Source organism: Hippocampus guttulatus, chromosome 22 (assembly GCF_054856545.1).
Source record: "Hippocampus guttulatus isolate MCC_2025c chromosome 22, RoL_Hgut_1.0, whole genome shotgun sequence".
Classification (NCBI taxonomy): domain Eukaryota; kingdom Metazoa; phylum Chordata; class Actinopteri; order Syngnathiformes; family Syngnathidae; genus Hippocampus; species Hippocampus guttulatus.
The window spans coordinates 4,224,312-4,252,011 of NC_141282.1; the positions used below are offsets into that span (position 1 = coordinate 4,224,312).

Genomic DNA, 27,700 nt, shown 5'->3' on the forward strand with positions numbered 1-27,700 from the left:
GCGAACTACCGAGGAAAATGTTGCAAAATAAATCAAGTACAAATATTTTCAATCGCCCTGTTTTTCTTTCTTACCTGCTTGTGTAGTTTGGTCGTACTGTTGTTTGTTCTGAAAAAAAAATCTTAAGATAATAGGCGTGCATTTGAGTCATGAAAGAAATTAAAAATGCTTTTTTTTCTCAAACATTTTTTTGTGCCTTGTAAGAAGAAAAACTATATAAAAGACAAGTGTTACATTCGAAAAAAATACTCAAAAAGCATAAAAAAAATATCGTTTTTATGTTGTTAACTTTGGCTCCGCCCACTCAGGGATAAATCATCTTCATCACTTTAAACTGTAATGTATGAACAGTATAATGATTTCTTTGTGTCTACAACGTTTTGAAAGGAGTTTAAACTACAGAATAAAATCACTTAAGAGTGCTGGCAATTCGGCCAAGAGTGTCGGGTTACATTTATTTACACGTAAAAACAGATACAGCTATCATAAAAGGGACTTTTTTTTTTTTAAAAACAGTCGCGAGGCAACATGTACAAATACATAAAAATAACAGCTGTTACTTCTTTTCAAAGCACACAAAAACAGAGCTTGGTGCTTTTAAAGGGTCAGAAAATACCAATAAAAATTACGTTTCTTTTTTTTTGTGGGGGGGGGGTGGGACTGACTTTACGTTAAATTCTGTTTCAGAAACTAGCAGAGCTACTTATATAAATATAAACATCTCACAAGAATAGAGAATTCACACGTGTGAGTAAAAAAGGGAAATATGACTTCAAGCAACAACATTTTGACGACGTGCAATCTCTTTGCCCATCACCTTGTTTTTCTTTTGAAAAATCAAACCGTTTTTTATATATATGTAGAAATCTGTACAAACAATACCCTTCATGTGACATCTATGAACATCTTACATACGTGCTCACAAAGAGAGACGCGGCGAAAAAAAAGAATGCAAGTACGTGGATTTTCTGTTCATATTTAAGAAATAGTCCAAAAAATTGAAACATTGCTATGTGCTTTGTGTGATTTTTTTTTAAATCATGTTGCTAATTGAAAGAATAAAAAAAACCCACAATATTTGAATCTTTATAAGACACTAGTGTATTATTTCCTTCTATTATTACATGTACAGTATTGTAAAAAGCACCATAGATTAAAGTTAGTACATAAACATTTGCAGTATTTACTGGCTAAAAAGTGAGTGTGGAGAGGATAAACGTGTACAGAAAACAGAGTCATTCTTTCAAAATAGTTTCGCCTACTTTAATGGTAACCTGCCATGAAGAAGCGATGATGCTATTCTTTTTTTTTTTTTTCAGATTAATCTACATAGTCTATTCCTTTAAGCTATTTTATAGCTGCCTCATTTGTGTTACATCATAAAGTTGCCAAGGAAGTTTTATCGGACTTAGCAGTACAAAAAAAAAAATATATATATATGTATATATATTTTTTGTTATCCCTTTCCTTACAATGAAAAAAAAACAGACTGTAAAAAATAAACATAGGTTTACTTAAGTTTCGAAAGTATCCAGCACTTTTTTCTTTAGCTCGCTGTCAGTGCAACTTAGAAGTCTGAGTCGGCGTCCATAAGCTCCGCCTCCATCAAGTTAGTCCTCGAGTGGATGGGGCCGTAAGCGACCCGCCGGCCAGCGGGCACCCTGGCCACATGCGCCATCCTCTCTGACAGCCCCTCATGGCCGTAGAAGGAGGCGCCGGGTGGGCAGCGCGGGGCAAGACCAAGGTCCTCCGGGCGATCCGAGAAAACGCCGCGGCCGGAGCTGCTCCGAGCGCTCTGATAGGGCGGCAAGCGGCACCGCTCCTCACCAGGCGAGGGAGGAAAATCAGGATAGGAACCCGGCAGGACATCGTCCTCCAGCATCTGCTGTCGCCTCTGCTGCTCCCGCAGGTTGGCCACCAGGCTTGGGTGGGAGGGCAGCTTGGGGAGGCGGGGCACCGAGCTACGGCCAAACTCCCGCTGGGGAAAAGCCTGGTGGTCCGCTGCTGCCGCTGCCGCCTCCTCTGCTGGTCCGTGCAGCTCCTTCCTCCTTTTCTTCTTCTTCTTCTTTCGCTTTATCATCTCCGGGGAGATTTCAGCCTCCACCATCCACAACCTGTTCCTCTCCTCGGGGGGTGGAACTATGGAAGAAACCCAAAATACGTCAGGTGGGAACAGTGGCGGGACGTAACGAAGTACAAATACTTCAAGACCCTGAGAGGTGAACTCAGTGATTTGCTAGCTAGCGAAGCCTACACCTGAAGGTATATCTTCCTTTTGGATAGTCCACCGGTGTGGGCGCTTCAGAACGCCTCATCGTTGGCCGTGAGTGCACGCACCACACCGAGAGAAAAACGTAAATGGACCGCTGCTTTGGGCTGGTGTGGCTGCTTTAGAGCGCCTTGTTGTCGCGATGACATTGCGTTGTTGTTATTGTGTCAAGTTATCCAAACAATCAAACAGCGCCTTAAATTCTCACCCGGCGTTCCTGTGGGAGTGACCGAGATGTCCTGAGGCAAGATGGCGCCTCGCCGGGCCACCATCTTGGTCACGTGCTGCGCCCAAGCCGACGACATGTCATTGGACGGCTCGTTGATGTCGAAGTTGATCCCGGCTAGAGGAATGACAACGCATACGTTTTCCAAGATTGAATGTCAGGATATTTTCTCAGGAGCGGGATCAGGTCCTTACCGACAGGTCCGTCATGTGACAAGGTGTGCATGCTGAAGGACAGCTCCTTCTCTGGGTCTTTGTGCAGCTCCTTCCGCATGGCGAACGCCTTGGCGATCATCTTGCTCTTCTTGAGCCTCTTGGGTTCATTGTCGCTGCGCCCAATGATCCTGAAGGCGGGAACAAATAAACCTCATTCGGTTCTCCGAACGGAGCCCGAGCGAGATCTTGGCGTCACGAGCTTACTTGCACCAGGTGCGCTTCCAAATCAGGATGGTAGCCTTGGTCCACACCCACGTACTCATGGCGATGCCGGTGCCGAACATGGAGAACAGATTGATTTTCTCCACCATCAAACTGGGTCGGTTCTTAATGGTGCACTCTGGGATCGGCTTGTTGGTCTGGGAGGCGATGGTGACGTTGGCCTCGCATCTGTCAGTCATATCAAAGCACGTGTTATGATCTGTAACCGTGTGGTACGGAAGGAGCAAAGTCTTTTTTTGAGGTGGTAACAGAACATATAATGGGACAAGGTGAGGGAAAACCCTCCCCACCAAAAAAAAACATACAGCACGTATTCCCTGAAGCTCCTCTCCCATTCGGCCTGGTTGAAGAAGTCATAGAAGTGGCAGCCAAATGTGATGAAAACAAAGCCGAAAGCTAAGAAGCCAAATATGCCTGAGAAGAATTTTTAAAAAAAGACAAAGATTTGGTTTTAGATTGTTTGCATTCCTCCACACGTGTTCATTCGGAGCATACCAAGTCTCAGCATTGTCTCGTTGATTTTGCTGGCTGCTTTCTCGCTCAGGAGACCCGGGTGGTTACTTTTGATGGAGAACAAGGTCATGACGCCTACAAGGAACAAAAGGCGCTCAGCCCGAACCCGGATGATTGCGTGAGAGTTGAGAGGCGGGACAACGGCGGGCCTTACCTCGAATGAGAAAGTAGCCGCCGACCACCAGCACCACGCCGATGGGCGCCAACACGAAACCGGCGCGGTATCTGTAGTTCTTGTAGCCGACAAAGCAGATCCCGCTCACTGAGTCGCCATCCACCTCAGAGTTCGAATGGAAATAGGAAATTAATCATTTTGACATCGCTAGTTTGTAAACAAAAAATAAGAACGTCCCTGACATACCTCCGCGATGGCCAAGATGGCGACGGTGAGGACGAAGGGGATGGACCACGCGACCATGTGGAAGTAGGAGGTGCGCCCGGTGAGCGGCTGCTGGGTGGTGCCGAGCGCCTTGAAGGACGTGTGCCAGGCGTACGTCAGCATCACGAACCAAATCACTCCCGACATGAGCGAGTAGTACACGATGATGAAGATGGTCACGCAGGATAAGGTCTCGGACGAACTGCGGGCAAAACAAAACGTTTCGTTCCAGCACGTTCGCGGCGGACTTTCGGCGGGGAACTTACGAGGGCTCCCCGAGTCTCATGGTGTTGTCGCTCTTGCACACGATCTCGTCGCGGGCGCCGTCCAGGAACTGCGCCAGCCATCCGATGCTGCCCACGAAGAAGCAGGCGTTGATGTAGAAGAGGATGACAGCCGGGTAGCGGTTGGAGTTCTTCCAGTCGGCCAGAAACGTGGCCTGGCGACAAACAAGGGTCAATCTTAGGGCCCTTGACATTCAGCTTGGTAATGCCTGATTGAGATACTCTGGAACAATGAATTGAAAAGAGAAGGCGCACCAGGGTGAAGAAGGTGCAGAGGAGGGTGATCGTGCCAAAGTAGGCGATGTAGGCGTGCATGTCGTCGTGCTCCTCCTTGGTGAACAGCGGGTTGTCGCACTGGATGCCGCAGCCTTCCACGTCCTTGTACCAGCTCGACTGGATGTCCGTCTTCACCAGCGGTGCCTCGCATTGGCCCGACGTGTTGAACTTCAGCTTCTGCACCTCGTTCTGCGACACAAAGATGATCTTTAAAAGCGAGATCCGGATGACAAAAACCGAGGACTCGTCATCCCTGGGCTTACCGAGCAGCCCACTGGGAATTTCTCGCATTTGAGGAAGTTGGGCCATCCGCGCTCCTGGTCCACGATGCTGCAAGGGCGACGCGTGGCCAGACACAAACTCTGACTTGGCAGCTCCACTCGGCCGTTTTCACACTTGGGCATGTAGACGGCGCACAGCAGAGGCTGGATGACGGACCAGCAGCGAGGAGCGTTCCGCAGACCTGGGAAATGACATCACAACATCTTATACTGTCCTGTGCTGGTACTACAATTATGACCAACATTCAAATACAGTGAACTGTACTTAGGCAGTGACCCTTTCGGTGAAAGCACACAACTAAAATGAAACAATTTCATGCAATCGTTATTTTTCTCTCGTCACATGCATATATCGGCCGGCAGGGGGAGGCACTGCCTCGCTTGCCTACCCTGCGATGATGTGGTGGCTGGCATTTCTGCCGTTTCTCTTGATAAAACACGTCAGAATCTATTCAGAGATGACTTATGGTTGTGATTAGCGTCGTTGCAACTCACCAGACCACATGGTCAGCTTCTCGAAAGCCTCCTCCTGGGAACCGGAGTCTTCTGCCAGCACCAGGGACGTGTGCGTGTACGGCAGAGGAGAGCCCAGGCATGTGTTGTATTTGAGCGCCTCGCACGTCGTCATCGTTTTGCATTTGTCCTCGAATATGGTCACGTTGTGGGGCAGCTGCACGCCCAGGCTGTAGCCAGCCAGCACGAACAGCATCCCGGACAAGCCAACAAAGGCGCTCCAAACTTGGGAGGACATCTTGGGAACGAGAGGAGGAAGCGAAGGGGGTGGGGGTGCGAGCACGGACGGGGGATATACTAAATCTTGCAACAAAAAAAATGACGATCAAGTTGAATCAGGTTGCTTTAATAGTCAGATTGTTGTCGAGGCTGAAAAGCCATGTTTTTTCCAGTTCCGCTTCTTTGATGAAAGATCCCAAAATGTGAGCACAAGTTTAAGGACGATCCAAAGTTTTTCCTCCACGAAACCCTCCGTTCTGTCCCCCCTTTGGTTCGTCTTCAAATTCCATCGTGAATAAAAAAATCCAAAACGTGTTCAAAATGATCCAAATGGACAATGTGACGACACAAAAAGTGAGTGGTTGGGGGTTTATTGAGTGGGAAAATGTTGAGAAAGTTGCGGATTCGCCCTCCCCCCCACATCCCAAAAATCTGAAAAAGTGTAACTGGAGCTCCAACTGCCAGTGCGCATGCGCCAACCCCTTCTCCACCCCCTGCACTGTACCCCCCCTTCCATCCCCTCTTCTTTTTTTGAAGTAAAACTACCAATGCGTCTATTTATCTGCTCATTCCAAGCGTGTGAATGTTGTCCTTTTGTTTCGCCGAGACTTCCTCAGTCAGTTTTCCAGCCTGGCTGGGGAATTTTCACGTAACAACAGCACCACAAATCCCACCTCCCCCCCCCCCCCCCCATCTGCTCACAGGGATGAAAAAAAGGGCCTCATGGCAGTGATATCACACATAGAAAATATCATTTAATTTCTGTGTAGGTTTTTTTAAATTTAAAAACAACTATGAATACAAAAATCCGTTTTACATTTTATTTAGGTTGCCACTGCAAATGAGAGTCAGTTCTTTCTTTCCTTACCTGGATAAGTCAAGGCCAGATAAATACATGTCAATAAAAATAATTTAAAAAACATATCCCGATTGATGGGAGGGACAGTGTGTGTGTGTGTGTGTGGGGGGGGGGCCTCCTTACAACCTCCACCGACTCCTTAAATCAGACGCAGGAGAAGAAAAAAAAAAAAAAAAAAAAAAAAGGACCACACACAAAGTGAAACCTCGGCCATCTCTCTCGCTCTCGCGCATGCGCACACGCACACAAACAGTCCTTGAGTGTGGCGAAACAGCGTCGGCGAAACATGGAATTGTCATGTTTACATCGAGTTGGGGGTGTTTTGATTGGCTCGTTTGAGCATTTGAGAGCGTTGTGTGTTATTTTTCCTACCAATCTGCGTCACTACTGCTCTCAAGTTTGACTTTTAAAAACACAACGTTTTACACATGATATAACGACAAGGAAAGATGTCAGCACATTCGTCACCAAGTTTATTCAGTCAAGAAATGCACACGCCTTTGTGACTTTGGACTGACTTACAGTCAAGTTATTCTTGTTGTCACGCAGCCGAACACTTAATTATCCTTAGAACGTTTCCAGGTTTGTAACACAGAGGTAACATTTAAATAAAATGTCAAACTGAAAAAGTTTCAAAAAAACTCATGTAACATGGCACTAAAAGTATCTTGACGAAATCCCATCGGCATTGCGAAACGAGATTATTTCTGTTAAAAAAAAACAAAACACTTTTACGTCCCTTTTTACACATATGCAGCATCATGGATGCCAACGTAACACACGTGTGCACACGCTATATCCGGTAACGACCAACAGAGAATAAATTCAACGGCCAGGGAGATCCAGCTGATTGTGCTGTGGTAAAAGAACGTATGTCCTGTACGTATATTGAAAATAAAAGTTGGCTGAACTCCATTTTACGTTGGGCAATTCAAATAAGTATAGTGATAAGTAAAAAACAGCTAGCTTTGTTGTGCTAACGAACATTGTTGCTATTAATGTCAATAATTTACATTTTAAAGTTGTTTCAACTTAAGTGACTGTTTCAGTCCCCCCCCCCCCCCCCCCTTCCATCCCAAACAAAAAAACAAAAATCGAAAATAACGTTAAGGTCAAGAGAAGAGGTCAAAATTGTTGCCGGTGTCACACGTGTGAGGCAGGTGGCTCTGATTGGTCATCTCCACGGGTCGGCGCGATGTTTGAGGTTGTAGTTCTGCAGCTCAATCTGGTCTTTAATTTGGCTGATGAGCATTTGAGAAAGCAGGATGCCCACCAACTGCAAGAGGCTGCCGTTGTTAGCCCACTCTTTGTGCATGTGTGTACGCGTGTGGTGTCCCCACCTGAGGTATGGCCAGCCCCAGCGCGACGCCTCCCAACAGGAAGAGGTTACTGTGGATCCAGTCCACCACCTTGTCGATGCATCCGTTGGTGTGGATGACATTGCCGGCATCGATGTATTCCACGACCTGCATGCCTTGCCCGCACATGGTGTTAATCACCTCCACCTGCACACACACAGAAAGTTGGCAAAAACTTGATCGAAATTTAAAAAAAAAAAAAGTGAGGAGGATGAGATGAAACCTTGTCTTTGGTGATGATGCAACATGAGAAGGGGACAGAGCAGCGTTCCCGGCTGGGATTGTTGGCAGTGCAGTTGAAGTACATGTTGTTGGACCAGTCAGTGTAGGTCATGGCTCCACAGCAGCCAAACTGAAGGGATAGAGAGATGTATGTCTTTTTTTTTTTTTGGACCGGATATTAAAAAAACACATGTTATGATGACGTGTGAGGTAGTGACCGACTTCTTTCTGGCCAAAGTCGATGAGGTTCTGCAGGTCCATGTCATCTCTGTAGTGCACGATGGCGTTGTTGACCATTTGGGTCACTTTGTTACGGGCCTGTGAAAAAGAAAACTTTATTGATTGAAAAACAGACATAGCAAAAAAAAAAAAACGTTTTGTGGAAATCTGTTTTTTTTAAAGTACTTTTTTTGGGTCATACAGCAATTTAAAAATGTTCACTTGAGGAAAGTGGGGCGTAAGTGCTAACATAAAAATGACCAACAGAGGGCGACATTGCTAATTTTATCTCAGTGGTGCCTTTCCCTTGGTGTTTAATTTAACCATGCTTGTGACCCAAAATACAATTCACCCCCCATTTCAGACCCCCCCCCCCCCAAAAAAAAACACGATAAAATGTTCGGAGTGTTTTCTAATTAAAAAAAATAAGCACTGTCTAATAATGTACTTTATAAAAAAAATACAGTTGGGACAGAACACCCAAATATGGTCATTGCTCCTGAAGTAAACCACAATAATAAGAAAAATAAAATAAAGAAACGGTTTACCTTATCAGAAAAGATGAATCCCAGCACTCCAGCAGCTAACTGAAGCAGGAAGATGACAGTCAGACTGATGCAGAACTGCGGAAAAAAGAAAAAAAAAAAAAAAGAAGAGAGTGAGCTGCTTTGCTTGACAACTTCCGCGTCCCCAAAATGGCAACCTACAAACTGCAGCAGGCAAATGTTCTCCCGCAGCGAGCCCACACAGCCGCAGAAAGTGATGATAAACATGAGGACGCCGACCACCAGCAGCATCATGGCCGGATCCACGGCGAGACACGCCAACGCCGTCTCTATGGGACGAGTCGATCACGGGTTGGATTTTTCTGACCTCCCCCACCCCCCCCCCCCCCCCCCCCCCGTTTGGTCCATTTGGGCCGATCGCATGACAGATTTACCTGCATGCTTGACGACGCGGGCGTACACACCGATAGCGATCATGGCCATGGCGATGAGCTACAAGTAGTCAGCAAAGAGAGGTGAGGAGAAGCTTCACGGCATAGTTTACAACTTCATTGCGCAAGAATGATGATGTGAGGAGCATGTGTTCATACTTGTCCTGGGAGTGGTGCCATTCGCGAAAACACTTAAGAAGAACAACAGAGTTTGATTTACTGCCGCAGCCAGTGCCCATCATGCGCCAAAAAAAAAAAAAAACAAGGCCTCTTTTTATTTGTATTTATTTGGAGCCCATTCTGAATCTCCGCGATGAATGGACTGGATCCTGTTACCGTACTAATGCACCGTGACTCACCGGGGCTCTTTTGTTTGCGTGAAGAAACCTGAGCAGTCGATTGTGTCAGCGCTGAGAGATTCAAACATTTTGCACTAATACAGTGCAACAGTGGCGGTTTCCGGGATGCACGCTATGAAATATAAAATTATTTTCTATAGCGTGATTGCATGACATGTCAATTGTTAGTGTTTGAATTTTTCAGAAAGTGTTTCATTTTTTTTATTAGTCTTAGTATTAGTTTTATTATATATATATTTTTAAATAAATGAAGTGATACTACAATTTCCAAATGTCTGTTCGACTTTCTTTTTTTTTAATACGGGCGTACCGTAATACTGAATAAATACATTTAAAATAAATCCCAAAAGCTTCTTAATGATATGCTCACGAAACGTAAACGTTAGTTATGAAAACACTCTATTGTACTCGATAAAGTTATTGTCAATTTCCGTGTAGTGCCTGGGGGGCAAGTGTAACAAACTGCACATTCTAACAGGAATCTCTTCAAGTTTTTACACATTCCTCGTCTTGCCCAAGCACGACCTGTCGCGGGGGCGTTAAATGAAAATCGTATTGTAAACCAGTGACGGTGTTCATTTTGTGTACACCTTTTCCGCCGATTTTAATCTCTAATCCAAATCTTCTTAAAGCGAACAAACATGAATTTGGACTTTGCTTTGTTGAGAACGGTGCAGCTGTTTCACTTTCAACGCGTTTATTTACTTTTAGCTGCCGCACTGCTGTGATCGTATTCTGGGTTGAGCTTTTTGTGAACCACGGACTGCACACTTCAAGTTTGAATCATTTGGCTGCTCAATTTGTTTGATAAATCGGCTGACGCGAACAACAACAAAAAACCCGGAAATTTAAATTCTCCAGACACTTAATGAGTCACACAATGTAATTCGGACACTAATGTTTAGCTTCAACACCCCCGTGCGTCTCGTTGTACTTTGCGAGTTCTAATATCTCCCCAAGCAACATATTTGGAAACCAGCAGACTCACCCAAAAGAAGAAATTAAACATGAAGAGCAGATATTTGACCACGGGGCTGACAAAGGAGAAGTCTTCATCGTAACGTCCAGGTGAGTTTCTTCCACGTCTCCCACACATGGTGTCAGGCAAACGTCAGATTGAGGGGTGCAAGTGCCTCCATGAAGGTGTGGAGCGTTTTTTTTTCGGGACACACACACTCTCGCGATCTTTCTGCCCCACGCACACCAACTGTGAAAATCTCAACCTCTGACATCGAGGAGGCGGGTCTGCAGAGTCCCGTGTGTATCCCTCCTCTCAAGGGTGATCATGTGACGTGCACCCTCCAAACGTACCCGTCGAAGTGTCCAAAATGGCCAAATTATTAGTTACATTTTATGTCTTGGTTATGGGAAGCAACGTCTGTCACAGTTGATAAGTCGCAAGTGTACCGAATGAAGTGGTCCCCAAGTTAAATGGATAGATGGATAAAGTTTCTTTTATATCCATTCACCCATCGCCACCCTGAATGTAGTTACTCAAGATGGCCACAGCACGGCAGTATTGGAATTGACCGGACTATTTATTAATGTGAATGACTGTAGCAGGAGCGCCTGGTGTCACAAAGTGTCGTCTGTACAGCTCGTTAATATTAAAACAAACAAACAAACAAACAAACAAACAACAATTGCGACTTCAACATATAATGTTATAACCTCGCGAGAGCATGGTGAATTCACGCGGAGGCTTGTCTTGCTTTCACACCCATCGGAATTTTCAAATTTCGACAGAAATATAATTTGTTCAACCTTTTCAACATAGTTCGAAATTATAAATATAAATAAGTAAAGTAATAAGGCCAATCAATGACATGTGGAAGAAACAAGGGAGCATGAGGAAGACGACTGTAGGAAATGCAATTTATTTGTACTTTTTTTAATAACATCATTCCTCAGATAAAAATGCAATGTTACAGGAATATACATCAGATATTACTTTAAAACTTGCTTTCAAGGGACCATACAGTCTAAATATACTTTTTCCTTTTTTGTTTTTTTATTTACTGGTAGCGTGCGTTATAAGCAAGACAGACTCTGTCACCAATGACAGACTGACGACTTACAGATACAAACTGTACACGACTTATTTACAAATAAACTTTTTTTTCCTGTTTTTTTTCAGTGTCACTTTTTTTTTTGGAAAATAGGAGTAGAAAAAGTGATTGAATTAATATTCAGATTTATTTGTATATTCTTTCCCTTTTCCAGAGTCTAAAATGAAAGAAAAAAAACTTCGAAAAAGAAGAGGTCCAAAGTGAGAGACGATGCAGCCGTTACCAAGGCGACCAAGTGACGTCGGCCAATGAAAAGCCCTCACGCAACCCAGGGGGTGTGGCTTGTGTCATCCCGATATGGCCACCCGTTCGACACACTCTCACTTTGTCTGTGACAGGAAAACAAGGTGATGTCACCTAATACAACAATGTGAATAATTGGTCTTTGAACGCCTCTCTGCACAATTCCCAGCTGCGGAGAAGACAAAAAAAACAAAAAACAACAACCCCTCAATAGAGTTTTAGACTCGTCAGTCCTGTCAGCAAAGTAAAGGCTCATTAAAGCTGCGCACACAAACACACACTCATTTACATGCATGCTTGCACGACTCATTGTGATCTTCAAAAAAAAATAAATAAATCAATAAACGGACTCGTATGTGTCTTGACTCAAATTTCGGACGCCAGATAATTCGATTTCATCAACGGCGAACAAATAGTGGTGAGAAAGAAAGCCTCCCTTCTTGACGCCTGTTACCTTTCACCCGGAATTGACCTTGAAGATCAATCCTTTTTGCTTTGGTCACATTTGTTTTGTCCTTGCGGTCTTGCACATGCACGTTCGAAAACCCGCTCGTAGAAAGGAAACTTATCGGGGAATAACAGCAATTCGATTCATTGCACTGTCCGTCTCCATCGTTCTCTTTTCATCGACGCATATAATATGTCTCCATTTTATATCTAAAATAGAATAAAGTCGCTATGGAAACTAGCATTCTAGAATATACTTTCCCACAAAATATCTGTACACTTGCTCTTCATTCTGGGTTGAAAGTGATTGGCGGCCGTTTTGAGCTCGAACAGGCAATGGTTCATAACTTCAATGAAAAAAAAAAAGTCCTCATAAACGTTCGCAACCCGAACATCTTCCTCAAGTGGGACGTTCCAATAAATTCATGCTGACGCTACAGTCAGTAGGCCATAAATACATTCCCGACCTCTTAATTCCGTCACATTCGCTTGATTAGATATTCATGACTCGGATATGCTGTAGAAAAAATACACAATCGTCGGCCTGTGGTGAAGCGATATCAATTTTAAACCTTTATATCATCGGTATGGCCATAATGATGAAGTGGTGCCTTGAGATACGAGTTTCATGAATAGAAATCAAACAATCGCCAAATCATCTTCGCCCTTTGAAATGAATGGAATAAGTATTACCCCCCCCCCTCACAAAAAACAACAACAAAATGTTCCTTATATGTTGGGTTTTTTTTAAAATAAGGAAAATGGCAGTAGTTAAAATTTCGACTCCTGGTGTGCTTGATTTGGCCACCGGAGGGCAGCAGCGTACAGTCACACAGACACAAACTACCGAGTGACTCATTTAATCTGCAGTAATATTCGCTGTTTTTTTTGCCAAAATAAAGAATATACACCCGTGAACATTGTTATATTCGTTGCTTAACCTTACGACACCGCCACGGTGTTTTTGCTCACGAGTCAAAGGAAAAAGAAAGAAAAAATATAACTGACGACAACCCCCTTTTACGATAAACTCTATAGTCGTGTCACATCTTATCTCCAGGCACCACTGGAGATCGTGTAGAACTGTTTGAGTTGGCCTCGTCACGTGCGGAAGCAGGAGAACAGAACATTCAGAGAGGAAGAGAGAGAAAAATCTCCCTTCCTGTCAGTTAACTGAGTGATCAAGAAAATGTCGCCGGATGGCCGTCCCTAAACAGCGTTATCTGAAAACCCCCATTGGGAAATATCAGAATCAATAAATAAGTCACTTTCCTTTATAAGTAATGGCTTGAAGGATCAGCTTGATTCAATATATGCTTTGGAGCGGGGCTTTAAATGAGTTTGATATTGGGAGCAGGATAAAAAAAAAAAAAAATGGTGTCCTCTTCAAGATATGCAAAATCATGCCTTCATTGAATATCAACTGCCTTATGTACACTAACCAAGGAGGGGGGATGAACGATGAATTGAATTCAAATCGACGTCGCAATGTTCACATCGAAAAGGCTCCAACGAAAATCCTCACTTTGGTCGGTCAATTGCCTATATTTTTTTTTAAACGTACTGTATATTTCTTATTGATATATTTATAGGGGAAACAGTATATTAACTTTAATAATAATTCACTGTTCATTTTTTTTCGCGTTAAGCCTCAAATTTATGAAATGACCGAAACTAGATGTACATCTATTGTAACCCGGAATCATTTATTGCTTATATTTGTCCAACAACAACCCCCCCCCCCCCAAAAAAAACATGCGAAGAAGACCAAAAAAAAAAAGGCATATTAAAACGCATTCGAGGGAAAATAAAATCGCCATTACGCTATTTTTCAAAATCATTCAGCCCTTCTCTCAGCTACACTGACGTCGTGCGACACCTGCCAGTCACTCATATTGACCAGAGAATTTAATCAACCACCCAGACTGGTGCGAAAAAACAAACACAAAACTGATTTCAGCTCAGTAAACACACAGTCAATACGACACTGCATCTCACTTGATTTCAAGTATGGTAAGTTTCTCTGGCATGCGAAAAAAAAAAAAAAAAAAACGCGCCGGGGGAACTGCACAGAAAGTTATTGCATATCTAGCTGTTACTGGAGAGGGTTACTTGGGGTCAAATGTGAAGAATGATCCAACGGGGGGCCCTTTCGTCAAATCGTTCCAACTCAAAAAGTGAAAGTTATCCATTCGAACAAAGCTGCAAATAAGTGCAAGCTAGCAACAGAACCCCCCCCCCCCCCCACACACACACACAATTGCAGACGTCGCTTTCCAGCCACGTGACATCACATTCACATTAAGTTTGCATAATTCTCATGTCACAAGAGTGCTCCTGGCACACAAAGTCCTCGCAGAGCTGCGAATAGTACCGAATACTGCAGCCACCTTCGGCTAAGTGCCGCTATGAGAGCGACATGCGGTGGTGTTTTCTTTGGGGGGGGCACGGGGTGGCAAATACGATCATTGACTTCAGGTTTGAGTGGCTTTCGTCCTCGAGAGGCGACGGGGAGTCACAACGCACGCACGAGAATCAAGACAAACGTGCGTACATCTTGCTGGCAGGCGAATAATAGTTCGGGGAATTTTCATGAGAGTTAATTTTGATTTCACTCTGACTTTTGGTTTTAAAATTTGGTGAGTTTGAATTGGTTTCATGAGCATGTTTGGTAGGTTATAAAGCATTTTTTTCACTTTTATTTTGAAAAAAAAAAAAAGTGACGAGCTACGAAGCTACAATGGTGAAACTTTAAATGACGCCCTAAAATAGGGCTTGAAAATATTTCCAAATCTGTCACTGGCGCACCTCCTTGCTACAAACTCCGACTGACGATTGGCAAAACCCGCATGCCCCCGCACCCCAAATTAAACACTTTAAAAAAAACCCCCAAAAACCCTGAAACTTCACTTCCTCTAAGATGTTTCACGATGGATTTAAAATTCTTGCAGCATCTTTAAACTCAGCCCTAAGAGTTAGTTTGAAGAGAAAGACGACTCGTATCAGCGATAACAGTGTGTTACGGCCCTTTCACTGCATTCATGACTATTTTTTCTTTTTTCAGCACAATCATTAAGAAAAATCTGTCTACCTCAGAAGAGAAGCCCCCCCCCCCGCCCCCTCCCAAATCCGTGCCGATTAAAATGTGAAAAGTCCGAACGCTTTGGAAGCACGCCCGTCTGCGGTGACCCCCTTTTTTGAGGCCCGTTCACGCGCACGCACGTACACTTGTTTGAATGCTACCTTAAATTATTGTCTAGGCTTAAAAATCTTTTTCACTGAAGCGTACGTAGGGTAAACCGCTCAAAACACGCACACGCACTCACGTCTCTCCTCTGGTGGTGGGGGTGGGGGTGGGGGGAATAAATAAATAAATAGATAGAATCTGTAAAAGGTGCATACTGAGAGAAAGAACTCTCGTCGTACATACACACGCGCGCAAAATGGTACGGACGCAGACACGCAACCTCAAAATAAAAGTCTACGCCCCTGCTTTGTTACTTAAAACCGCTTAAAATTCTCCTAAAAGTACATTTAGAAAGACCAGCACCCCGATTGTGCAAAAAAAAAAAAAGATAAATTAGACAGCATGAGGAGGAAAACAAAATGGCGGGCAATACAGAATGGGGGGGGGGGGGGGTCAGCCAGAGTCCTGTCCAACTCCTCGCCGAAAGAAAATGGCGGCATGGCGAAAGGAGGGAGCGAGGGAGAGGTATGAGGTGAATTTAAAAAAAAAAAAAAATGATGCACGCATCTTCGCTCGTCGCGTTTCCTGTTTGGGAGCAGGAAGTGACGAAAAGAAAGGAAGCCAGGTGGAGCTGAACGGGGCAGTTTGTCAGCCATTTTGGCGGCTGTCGGTCCATCCCTCGCCGCACCCCACACCCCCGCTGGAGGGGGTGGGGGGCGTTCCTTTGGAAGAGGAGGACGCTTTTTTTTTTTTTTCTTTTGACGATACAGCGCTTCATCCCGAGTGAATCGAGGAGGATGAGGAGGAGGAGCTCCGCCGTGGCACGCCGCGCCGCCCCCGCTAGCCCAACACCGACACGAGACGAAAAGGCCAACGGATGTTTTTTTTTTTTTTTTCCCTTCCTCTTTGCCTTCACCTCGTCACTTTGAGGACGTGAGAAAACTGTGAGGCACTTTAGAGACACGCACACTCACTCGCACACACGCAAATGTGCATTCAAAGAGGGGGCGGGGGGGGGGGGAGACACGCGCGCACGCCGGCGCACACTCCGGTAATATAGAGTATAGTGTGATATACTTTACTACAAACATTCGACGTACAAAGCATTTTGTGGCGCCTTGCCCGCCATTGTTCGGAGGTGCGTGCGTGAAGGGGGCGGGGACTAGCGCAGCCACCAACGGCGAGACGTCCAGCGGATGCCCTACAAACTGGTCACGCACTCCATGTCCTCGTCCTCCAGCAGCCCGCTGGTCCTCTGCCGCGCTCCCGCCATCGCCGCGGAGCTTCGGTGGTGTCCCTCCTCCCTCCCCCCGACTTCCTCCTCCTCCTCCTCTTCCTCGTCGTCGTCCTCTTCTTCCTGTCCCCGCGCCCCCGCGAGCAGCTCCTGCCGCTCTTCTACGGAGGACGGCCCGTGGACGGAGCCTCGGTTCCCGCCGGCCTCCCCGCCGTCCTCCGCCCCTCGGTCCCTGTCCCTGTGGAGGTCGCCGTTGGGGCTGTGCTGGGGGGCGACGGGCGCGGCGGCGTCCGACGCGGCGGCGTTGCCGTTGAGGATGTTGCTGGCGGCGTGCTCCATCTCCTCGATGGTCATGTCACAGGCGTCGGCCAGCTCGGCCTTGGTGGCCTCGATGAAGGAGGGGTCCTGCGCGAACTGCCCCAAGCCTTCCGATATTAGCACCTGCAAAGGGCGAGGGTGGGGCGAGGATTGATTGGCGGGCGGGCGAAGATGAAATAGCGAGGAGGGAGTCAGTAAGTCGGCAAGTGGGGGGGCGGGGCCACGCACACGGACACACTCACCGCCTCCACCAGACTTCCCGCGCTGCCGTGCGACGAGCCGGAGTCGTGGCCCAATAGCGAGGGCACCGTGAGCGACGCTGGCCGTGCCGCTCTCTGATTGGTTGTCGGCAGGCCGCAGGCGGGGCTAGGACCGGGTACCCGACTGTTCCCATTACTGTCGGTATACCTACAAAAGACACACGACCCCCCCACCCGTCTTCAAAAGTGCGTTTATCGACAACGGTGCACATTTTCTTCAGTTGGCCCACCTCCGGCCGGGCCCACCCCCTACTTTCACACCCGCCCCGAGCGTTCGGTCTTACCAGGGCCCGCAATTGACCGAGGGCAAGCTGGCGTTGAGCTTTTCGTGAGAGTTGGAGCCCTCGAACCTCAGGGAGGGTACCCGCTGATACGAGGCGTCGCCGCCTCGCTCTGCGGAAGGTAGAAACAACTCGTCAACTCCGTCCGCCGATCATCTCGACACACGAGCGGGAATACCTGCGGGGCTGGCCGGAGGCGTGGAGCACAGCCGGCTGAAGAGGGTGGGCGAGTGGCTCCTCCTGATCAACGGACTCAGCCCGGCCACGGCGAGCGCCTTGAGGGGAGGGGCGGCCGGCGAGTTAGCACAGTGGCAAAATCCCCCCCGAGCGAATGAACCCGACTTCTACCTGATGATGGACGAGGTGCAGCGGTACGGCCGTCTTCTGAGAGACGTCCGGCCTCGACTGCCTCCTCAGACACTCTAAATGGAACGAAGATCTCCGCCCTGACGACACGGGGAAAAAAAAAGACCGAGTGGCGAAAACAAGTCGCGGACCGACAGACGGACGATTGAAGGGAATCGCGTTGTACCTAAAGAGGTGGGACAGAGAAAGACTCTTCTGGGGGATTGCCACCCCCCAACTCCTCTTCTCTCCTCCATGTCGTCTCCTTCCTCCATGGGAGTCAGCTGCTTGCAGGTGTCGTCGCGGTACACCAGCCTGATGCGAGAAAAGCGGCATTAGCGATGGCGCGGCGTTAGCGATGGCGCGGCGTTAGCGATGGCGCGGCGTTAGCGATGGTGCGCCCTGCCGCGGCCCCCATCGATCGCTTTGATTGATTGGTAATACATGTCGGAGGAGAGCGAGTGGTCCTCTTCGTGGAACTCCCTCTCGTCGGCGTAGCTTTCGTCGTACGTCTCCTCCGTGGACCCCTCGCCCCTGCGGATGATGGGCAGGCGGCTGTCGCTCGAGTCGGAGCTGCGCGGAGGGGGGGGGGGGGGGGGGACGCAAAAAGACGCAGAATGACCGCCGGTTGTACGGGACGAGCGGAGTTTTAGAAGCGGGTGGTCGAAGCACGGGGAGCACACTTCCAAAAGGAACGGCAAAAGAACTGGAGGAGCGGCGAGGGTTAGCGTAGAAAGTAACACCGAGAATTAAAAACGCAAATAAGTCGGAATGGCCCAAACTGGTTTCAAGTCCGTTTTTCGGGCGCCAAAAGCAAACTCTGGGTTAGAAATGTGTTAGAGACGTTTCACCAAATCTAACCCAGAAGGCTTGACTGACAAATCAAAAGCGATTAAAAAGCCTTGGATAGGGAAAGTTTGGTGCGGCGGGCCCCCCAAACGCTTTATCCGCAGCTTTGCTCAGCGGCGGCGAGTCGGCTCCGTTGAGCTCCGGCAATGCAAGCAGCGCAAGGGTGCATAGCAACCGCCGTCGCTATGGCACTTTCTCATCCGCGCATTTTCATGTCGCACGATGAGACTTTTTTTTTTTTCGAGGAGCAAACATCGGCAAACACACACTGCGCAGATAATCTGTGCCCTGGCAACATACCGAAGGAGGTTGTCAAAAAAACACGTCCTGCTCGCCACCAAGATAGGAAAAAAAAAAAGAAGAAAGGAATGAAACGTTTCAAAGCAGAGATCATTGTTGTCCTTTCGCGGATGACTGCGTGCTCACCTCTTGGGAGGGAAGCACCAAGCCGATCTGGGCAGCAGGACGGGCGTCAGCGGCTGTCCCGCGCGGCCGTCCACCGTGCTGACGGACGAGCTCGGGAAGCGGCCGCCGGCCTGCGGGGCCACGCCCACCATGCCGGTGTTGTTGGCGTTGTTGATGTTGGCGTTGGAGCCCGACGACGAGTACGAGGACGGCGTGAAGGTGGTGGAGTCCATGAGCTTCTCGTGGGAGGGGCTCTCGCCTTCGCAGGGCGAGCCCTTCTGGCTGATGTGCAAGGGACGCTGGGTGGTGAACGACTGCGGGAAGGAGGCGCGGCCGTCGCTCTGGTTGTAATAGTTGACGTGGTTTCCAAACAAGCCGCCTGACCGCTTCAAGATGGAGAAGAAGAAAGAGATTCATAGGGACGCAGGAAGAAAATATAGTCCAATAAAACATTATTTGGCACATTCATTCCAGCCAGGATGCAAATGCAAAGAGTGTCCCAACTTTTTTTTTTTTGGAGTTTTCGATATTTCCTCAATTTTCATTCATCATAACTTTGATATCCAATGACAGCCGGATTTTTATTCTGTAAATATGTCTTGATTTTTTTTTTTTAATCTTCTGACTCTTACGCCTTCTTTTCATCAAGTACGCACACTCATGGTTGACAACGAGGCGCTCCAAAGCGGCAATGGAAATGATGGTTGCCAGCAAATTTGCGAGACGGCCAGACCGACATGGATTTTTTTGAAGCCAATTGCCCTTTTTTTTGGGGGGGGGGGGGTTAAAATAAATAAAGAAATTAAAGGCCTGCCATTGGTCGGGCACTAGAAATGACGACACCAATGGGAGGCGGGTTAAGCAAAACTTACACCAAATGCAAATGTATTTACTCGTATGTACTTCAGCGCATGCATGGAGGATTGTTCATATCGGCATGGAGAGCTTCAAGCTGGAGGCGGAGCATCGTTCGTTCTCTCTCGCTCGCTCTCCGAAGAGGAAGTGAGGGTGCGTGTGTGTATCCGACCTTTACCCTGAAGATATCGTCCTCGGATGCGGCCGATGTGGGCTCCTTCGGGCCTTTGTCTACCTCCTCCTCCACCGCCAGGTCTCCGGAGATGGCCCTCCTGATTTCCGGACCGATGTCGTGCAACGTCCGCAGGCCCGCCTAAAACACAGGCGAAAATTCTCGATGCCGAAATATAGTTTGGGGAACATTTTGGTTTTGTCTGCGCGCGTACCTGCAGAGAGAGGGCCGTTTTGGGCGGCACTTTGGCCACCAGCCCTTGTTCTTTCCTCTTCTTGAACTTGCGGAAGTACTCCTGAATGAGGAAGGTGGCGTAGAACTTTCCGACCGTGACCTCGTCGTCTAAAGGGCGCGTCAAGCAAAGTAACATTTGGAACATGGCAGCTGTTTCATGAGCATGCTTGTGTGATTCTGAACATTCTTGTCTAAAATATGATTTCACGTGACAATTTCATTCATTGTGCTGCACGCGTCTGATTCTTGTCCACCGGTGGTGGTGGGGGACGGGGGGGGGGGGGGGGGGATTATAGTGCAGTCACACAGCCAAAAAGACGCCCACAAAAGGTACCAATAGTCTCAGTGACTCAATAAGCTGCAAAAATATTTGTCGTCTTCCACAGAGGATAAAGAATATTGAAAATATGTGTAATCCTCTTTGTTTTGTATTCGAGTGGGAACAAGCAGTTTGCAGCTATTATTTAAAAAAAAAAACAATCTGAACAGCCCACGTGTGGAAAAATTTCCCAGTCACGTTTGCGAATACAGAATACAAACCGCCAGCAGGGGGCACCACTTGATCCAGCAGTTTCATGCTTGTCCTCTTCCAGATCTTCTTCACGATGGCCCTCAGCTCCTCGTTGGCCTGCTCCAGATTCCCTGAAAAGACGCACGGACCAGAACGTAAACTCAGATCGTGGAAAAGACAACCCGAACGCGAGTGTCAAATGTGTGCCCGTGCGCTTCAACCTTCTGTCTTGATCCTCAGTGCCGTTCTGACCAGCGCAAAGAGCGTCGCGTTGAACATGACGGTTCCGTCGCTGTTCAGCGGCATGTTCATGGAGACCAGACGCTACACACACACACACACACAAACAAAATGCTAAATGTTCTTCGGGAATCATCCGGTCAAAGCGCACGCCGGGGTGCCCACCTTGCAGGCCACCCGGTGAGGACAGAGCTTCCCGAAGCCGAGCGGGGGCTGGATCCTTCGGAGCAGAGTCACCACATCCAGGTGCTTGATCCTCCCCCTGGAAAGAAACGACAACAACACTCGATAAGGATCTTTGCGCACCGCTGACTTGTAATCATTTTGGCCGACTCACTTGGCTTCTGGGTCGTATTCGGCCCATATCCTCTTGAACTCGTCAAGGTGATGCGGCCCCAGGATGGACCAATCCCGCGTCAGGTAGTCAAAGTTGTCCATGATGACAGCCACGAAGAGATTGATGATCTATGAGAAGATTCAGGCATAAATTAAAGAAAAATTACATTTAAAAAAAGGAGGAGGGGGTTTGGGCTGGGTGCTCACCAGAAAGGCACAGAGCATGTAGAAGCTAACAAAGTAGATGATGGCGAACTGGCTCCCGCAGTCCTCCTGGATGGTGACGTTCTCATTGGTGGATCCTTTCTCGCACGGCCGATAGGACGAGCACGCCAGCATGATCTCCTGCCACGCTTCGCCTGTGGCACATCTGCCGCCGCAATGTTTGCTTTCACTTCTTTGTCTACTAATGCTCCCGCGCAGCTGGAGCAACAAATCGCTACATGCTCACCTCTCTGGAAATTACTTCCCAGATCTAATCCTCCCTAAAAATCCGTTTTGGACATTGACACCTAATCTATCTTTTAAGTGACCCGCAAAACGGGGCGAATAAATGGAAATCCGTGGCGCGTGCGTGGCCGAGGAGAGGAGCGTTGCAATCTTCCCTCACCTGAAGAGCAGCAACACTGCCTGGGGGAACGTCTGGAAATTGTTGTTCCTGTTGATCTGCGTGTGGTCCCGCAGCGCTATCTTGCCAAACATCTGCACGAGGGGGTGGCGGGGGAGAAAATAAAAACACACCAGTCTCTTTGGACAATTAGGAAAGGGCAATTAAATCCAACAGGGAGACAAAGCAGGAGGTGCCTTACCTGCATGCCAATGACGGCATAAATAAAAAACAGCATCACAATCAGCAGGGCGACGTACGGTAGAGCCTGGAGAGAAGAGACAACATCAGGTGGGATGGTGTTACACAGGGTTCAATTTTGGGGCCCCTGCTGTTTACATTGCATTTGCGTCTTAAGAAACCACTCGTGTGCGGATGACATTTTTTTTGTTTGTTTTTATGAAGGCCACTTCTGTTCTGTGTGGAAGAAACCAAGGTCTGGAACGGCACCGTATTTCTTGACTTTCAATGACAAGCAAATAGAAGTAAAGGTGGTTGGTCCCATTGGCCCGTGTGCATCCCACCCTGCCGAATTGGACCGCCTTGCACCTTATCTAAAGCCAACGGTCCTGAACTTGGGTTTTGGTCCTCAGCCGACCAGACACTATTGGAAGGACCGAGGGTGAAGCCTTCGAATTGAGTTACCTGGAAGGACTTGATGAAGGTCCACAGTAGTGTCCGGATCCCTTCCCCACGAGAGAGCAGTTTCACCAGACGCATCACACGGAAGAGCCGGAAGAAGGTGATTGAGATCCGGGCGTTCTCTTCAGAGTTCTGCAGGCCCTTTTTGACGTTATTTATATTATTTGCACACACACACACACAGGCACACATTTCTCAAGTTAGTATGTAAATTTGCACCCGGCTGTCAACAGAGATCTGGTCGAGGGGGGGTCTGTCAATTTGAGCGGCATAGCGGGGGAATTCACGAGGCAACAAACAGATCGACCGATCTCACGGTCCACCAGACTTCGGTTTGTCGTTCATTTGCCGAAACGCCAGGATGGCCTTGCTATCGCGCACGTTTGAATAAACTAAGCGTGTCCGTGGAGATTACCATCGCTCGTCCATAAATCGAGGAAAACAATTTGGAAGGATCAGAGATCTGCAGGGAGGTTCCAATAAATCATTCCTGGTGTGAGGAAACAACTGGGGAGCTTCACATGGATTAAGATATTATACCTGCTGGTATAAATTCCTGTCATCACGCTTGGCAAATCTCATTCTCAGCCTTTCTAGTGGTTTGCTTTGACTGTCAAACCCTCTTGTGACTGACGTACTGCCCTGGCAGGCTATTTTTAGACCATTTTTTTTCTTTCTTTTGGGGTGAAAATTTGGCAGTTGACGAGGTTTTAGCGGCGGCAACAACGGCTTTCTTTTGTGTCCCAGCAGTCAATGATAAAATATTCAGCCACCTCGCTGAGTGCTATTCTAATACACGCTCATTTATTTATGCCTCTGCTCCTTCTTAGTGGGTGGGGGGGGGCACAACAAAGGCAACGCAAGATTTGGACATGTGATGTACAGCGCTTTCAACACTTTTTGCAGCGCCGGAGCCACAGAATAAGAAAAACGCCAGTCGCAACGATTGTAAATGCAATGCATCCGGACACATCTGTTTGTCGCCATCGTCCGAACTGTGATGTGCTCCGGAAAAGTTTTTGAACAGATCTTGCTCGATCTCAATATACACTATCCGCTAATATGTGAGAAAATGCTCACCCACTGCTCCCAAAAGTTCTCTGCTGCACTCTGTCGTACCAAAAACCACAGCCCAAAGATTCGAGGCCGTTGCATCAAAAAGAGCGTGGGGGCGGGAAAGCGGCGGTGACGCCGAGTGAAGAAATAAGAAAGAATTGGCTTCCGAACACATCAAAGAAATGGAAAGATAAAGGCCGCTAAGTGTGACGGGAGGGGTGGGGGGGTGGGGGTGATGTTTTGCGCTGATGGCGAAGCACTGGACGTAACACCCAGAAAGGGAAGCATGGGTGGGAGGAGGGGGAAGCAACGGGCGCCATGGCAACAACAGCATTTGGGCCCACACACAAATATGGAATATCAGCAGAGTGGCGGCGGCGGCGGAGGTGGGGGGGTCATGCGGATGGACGCAGGAGGAGGAAGGTAGAGAGAGGCGGACGCGGTTACCGTGGGAGCGTACCATTGGTCTTACCACAGGGGGGTGAGAGGAGGAGGAGGAGGACGAAGAGGAGGAGGACGAGGAGGAGTCAGCTGGCTTTAAGGAAAGGCAACAAAGATCAGCAACAGAAGCGGCGCCTCGTGAAGCGTGTCGGTCATCGGAACGAAGAGCACTGGCGGAAGGTGGAGGTGTGCGAATCGAACAAATGGGGTCATGGGGTCAAGCTTAGGTGTTGAGGGGGTTTTCCTGCGTTAGGGGTATTGCTCGAAAAACATTTAACAGGTCGGAAGATACACAAATCGGTGTTGGCTCCAAGTTGAGTCATCGGATTTGCAACGATAAGAACGAGTCTCTTTTTTTTTAATTTTAAATAATGTCTCAGCGGTTTTCTGGCGTCGCCTATCTTGTCTCTCAATCCAACCTCTGGAGGCAGACAGTCTCCCTACAGTTTAAAAAAAAAAATTTTTTTTGGGCCTCTCTGCTTGCTCACGCGTGGCCTTCGGTTGTGAATTGAAGCGACGCAAATAACGTTTGACCCGATCCCAATCCGACTTTACCAAAATACCGCTGAGGTAGAAATACATGATGTTATGCTTGAGGAGTTTTACTTGCCATCCCAAGCAGTTTGATGATTCAACAACTGGGAAGTGAAAAAAAAAAAAAAAAAAGGGCATCATTTCATCGGGGCCAGGAGGGACAATTCTGAAGATATTACAGCGGGTGGCATCAGGCTAGATTGAACCATGTTGGGACTGTCGGATATTGGAAAAGTCTGTTTAAGGCTGCGGGGCTGAAATAATGAATAATGGCACCCGGGCCAGTGCGGAGAAAAGGCGAAGGAGCTGATGATGTGTCTGCAACATTTATGCGCAGGTGCCCGTGGCTTTATGTGTACGCTGATGGATGGAGGCCTGCCTCTGGAGCTATCTGTTTCTCTTGCTGCCAGCTGGAGCCACAAAGCCATCGCAGTCGAATGATGCCACAGAAGCTGCGTTTACTGCACCGGATGTGCTATTCAAGGCCTCTTTCCGGCTCGAAAAGCTCACCGGTCCTTTCAAGTTGAAGAGGCGCCGGAATGTCACATTCACGTGTTGTCACTCGGTGGACGTAGACAATTGCACACACACACACATATATATATATATATATATATATATATACACACAGTATATATATTTAGAGCAATATTATATCCGACGCGGCGCCGTTTCCTGTATGTCGGTTTGGGCGGGCCCTGTTAACTCATTCAGTACCAGCCAATTCTAGACCAAGTCTGAAAAGACGTTTAAAAACGTCTTTGGGAGTGAATGAGTTCAAATACCTCAGCGCAGCGTTAACGCATGATTAGCGCCCAAAAGCATCTCCCGCAAGAAGGATGACGCAGCGGCACTGGCACAGGAGAGAATGTGAACAAAAGGCACAGCAGGCGAGGGGATAGAAGAGAAAGCTGGAGGAGCCGTTCTTTGTGGCGCAGTTGTAACCGGGCCACCTAGTTTTCAGGTTAGAACAGGGTCGTACGGCAACGGATTGTACCAGCTGCCGGTAAGAGCAACTGTGACGTGCATGACGGTGTGCGGGGTTGGATGACACTCGGACGAAAGAAACAAGAGAATGGACAGAAAGAAGGAAGGAAGGAAGGAAGGGAAATTGGTAGGCAAGTTATGCGAGCACAACGGTTTCCACAAACCGTATGTTATGACGTTGGCTATGACGGTAACTGACTTTGTTGCAAAACGTGAAATGTTGCTACATTGGTTTGTGCTATTTGATGTGACGACATAAATTGTATTGTTTTGTGTTTTTTGTTATTGTAAAGTGTCCTTGGGTGTCTTGAAAGGCGCTTATAAATAAAATGCATTATTATTATTATTATTATTATTATAAAAGTTGCAGCGTCGCAGAGTAGGTTGCCATGTTTGAATCAGGGTTATCATGGTTTGGACTTCTTTTTTTTATTATAGTTAGTTTTTAATTCGTTTTATTATTAGTTTTTAATATATATGGGTCAAGTACACAAAACAAAAGTAGGCGATGAAGTATTATATCACAAAGTTAACCTTCCTTATTCTGCAGCAATACTGAAATGAACCTCGGATATCAACTGACGAAAATGAAAACCGGGGGGACATTTTCGAAAAACGATTTGCGTTTTCCTGAACTGTAATAACCTTGATTAGAATTCATTCAGTTTGAATACAATGTAAAAAAAAAATGACAAAGAGAAGGAAAAATACTGATTAGCAAATGAGGAAAATCAACAGCAAAGTGAAGAAGCAAAACCAATTTCAAGGTTGGCTTTTACAGATAACCAAGACGCACCCGTTGGGGTCTGGATGTCGTTTCAAATCTGTCCTGTCAAAGTGTCTTCAAAGTCAAAGTGCTTTTCATAGAGAGCGCCGCCCAACCACTCACGGACGGGGACGGGGACGGGGGGGGGGGGGGGGTGAACATGGATTCCCTTTTCTGGAGGCAAGGCATAAGGCGAGCGCTCGCACCCTTGGGAAGCGCCGAGCTTATTGGTATGCCCGGCCAGCGCTGTCTGGGGTGAAACGCACTTCATTCCAGCATCGGGGGGGGGGGGGGGGGGTGAACATGCTGCGCTACTACCCTTGTGCACATCCGCGCCTTGTTTCATGGTGTTAAAACGCAGCTGCGTGCGCCCTGGGGGAGGGTTGCGAGTGTGACATTACATTGGGACGCTTGCATGTACACATTCACATTAGAACCCTTTCATGCACACTGTAAACTGATCACATGATAAACTGTCCACTGTGGTAACTGCTGTCCCTGAATTTTTTTTTTGGGGGGGGGGCTGCTTGTTTGTTTGTTTCATCTCAATCTATTCGAATCTGCAGGTGTTCCTAATGAAGTGACTCATATCCTGGCCCATGTCGAGCGTGAGAACATGAAGCCAGGATAGTCCAGGTCATAAAAACGGCACTTTTCAAGATGAATTTTTAACGTGACATTCATCTATTTGACCAGCCCCGTAAGCGACATCGTTGTCCGACATGATTTGCTTCCCTGGAAATCGAGTCCCGCCAGCAGAACTTATTCTTTTTCTATGACTAAATAATGTGGGGCGTACGGCGCTCTTGCATGCTAAAGAGCTTTTCTTCTTCTTCTTCTTCGTTTTTTTTTTTTTTTTTCCTCCGGTATCACACGGATACGAACGACGGCAAGCATCCGTGAAGTGTAAACACAATGGACACTCGACATTCGACTTGAGTTGGGCCCGGGCATTGTTATGCCGCTCCGTTGTTGTCCGCTGGGCCCCTAACGTGGAAAAGAAATGAATTCATAAATACATTTACATACATCTCGCGGGCCCCGAGTGAAAGCATTTGTGAATTAAATTTGTTTCCTGTGCCTGTTACTTGCAAAAAAACCCCAAAACATATCTGCTCTGTGTATCTTTTCACTCCAATTGAACGACACCAGACCCCAACAGTGCATCTTGTCACCCGACATGCAAAGGAAATGAATGTGTGGGCAAAAAAAAAAAAAAAAAAAAAATTACAAAATAAAATTCTCAAAGATGAAAAACTAACACCAAATCCACTTGTTGGAATTGCGCAATTTCCGAAAGCTGTGGCCGGGATTGCAAAGCGCTGTGAAA

The 27,700-nt window shown here is 47.3% G+C and overlaps 3 protein-coding genes and 1 long non-coding RNA gene across 7 annotated transcripts in view; 1 reads left to right on the forward strand and 3 right to left on the reverse strand.

The window, feature by feature from the left end:
* Positions 1-420: 420 nt before the first annotated feature.
* Positions 421-5,802, reverse strand: smo (smoothened, frizzled class receptor). Its single transcript, XM_086103840.1, has 12 exons — positions 5,161-5,802; positions 4,648-4,847; positions 4,364-4,573; positions 4,091-4,263; positions 3,807-4,026; positions 3,600-3,723; positions 3,428-3,520; positions 3,238-3,346; positions 2,915-3,100; positions 2,690-2,838; positions 2,478-2,612; positions 421-2,139 (listed from the first exon to the last, which is right to left on the reverse strand). Exons 1-12 carry the CDS (start codon positions 5,414-5,416, stop codon positions 1,568-1,570), a joined length of 2,427 nt encoding a protein of 808 aa, XP_085959966.1. The 5' UTR covers positions 5,417-5,802; the 3' UTR covers positions 421-1,567.
* A 906-nt stretch (positions 5,803-6,708) lies between these two features.
* Positions 6,709-10,579, reverse strand: tspan33a (tetraspanin 33a). Its single transcript, XM_086103243.1, has 8 exons — positions 10,340-10,579; positions 8,996-9,053; positions 8,763-8,890; positions 8,604-8,678; positions 8,059-8,154; positions 7,838-7,966; positions 7,597-7,761; positions 6,709-7,532 (listed from the first exon to the last, which is right to left on the reverse strand). Exons 1-8 carry the CDS (start codon positions 10,445-10,447, stop codon positions 7,431-7,433), a joined length of 861 nt encoding a protein of 286 aa, XP_085959369.1. The 5' UTR covers positions 10,448-10,579; the 3' UTR covers positions 6,709-7,430.
* Positions 10,273-12,010, forward strand: LOC147186135 (uncharacterized). The gene is made up of 2 exons (XR_015099229.1): positions 10,273-10,419; positions 11,575-12,010. It is a non-coding gene; the product is annotated as an uncharacterized LOC147186135 (long non-coding RNA).
* Positions 11,213-27,700, reverse strand: part of cacna1c (calcium channel, voltage-dependent, L type, alpha 1C subunit) — an 83,588-nt gene continuing 67,100 nt past the window's right edge. For 2 of the 4 annotated variants that reach the window (XM_086103238.1, XM_086103236.1), the window contains 20 exons: positions 24,103-24,177; positions 22,590-22,727; positions 22,147-22,212; positions 21,948-22,039; positions 21,545-21,707; positions 21,339-21,466; positions 21,167-21,263; positions 20,983-21,085; positions 20,791-20,892; positions 20,231-20,358; positions 20,017-20,157; positions 19,011-19,375; positions 18,885-18,911; positions 18,180-18,308; positions 17,923-18,050; positions 17,739-17,836; positions 17,569-17,665; positions 17,394-17,502; positions 17,092-17,257; positions 11,213-16,972 (listed from right to left, as the gene is read on the reverse strand). In XM_086103238.1, the coding sequence (XP_085959364.1) occupies positions 16,499-16,972; positions 17,092-17,257; positions 17,394-17,502; positions 17,569-17,665; positions 17,739-17,836; positions 17,923-18,050; positions 18,180-18,308; positions 18,885-18,911; positions 19,011-19,375; positions 20,017-20,157; positions 20,231-20,358; positions 20,791-20,892; positions 20,983-21,085; positions 21,167-21,263; positions 21,339-21,466; positions 21,545-21,707; positions 21,948-22,039; positions 22,147-22,212; positions 22,590-22,727; positions 24,103-24,177 (2,826 nt within the window). In that variant the 3' untranslated portion in view covers positions 11,213-16,498. The remainder of the gene's footprint in view (positions 16,973-17,091; positions 17,258-17,393; positions 17,503-17,568; positions 17,666-17,738; positions 17,837-17,922; positions 18,051-18,179; positions 18,309-18,884; positions 18,912-19,010; positions 19,376-20,016; positions 20,158-20,230; positions 20,359-20,790; positions 20,893-20,982; positions 21,086-21,166; positions 21,264-21,338; positions 21,467-21,544; positions 21,708-21,947; positions 22,040-22,146; positions 22,213-22,589; positions 22,728-24,102; positions 24,178-27,700) is intronic. The other 2 variants (XM_086103239.1, XM_086103240.1) reach the window with 2 other exon arrangements.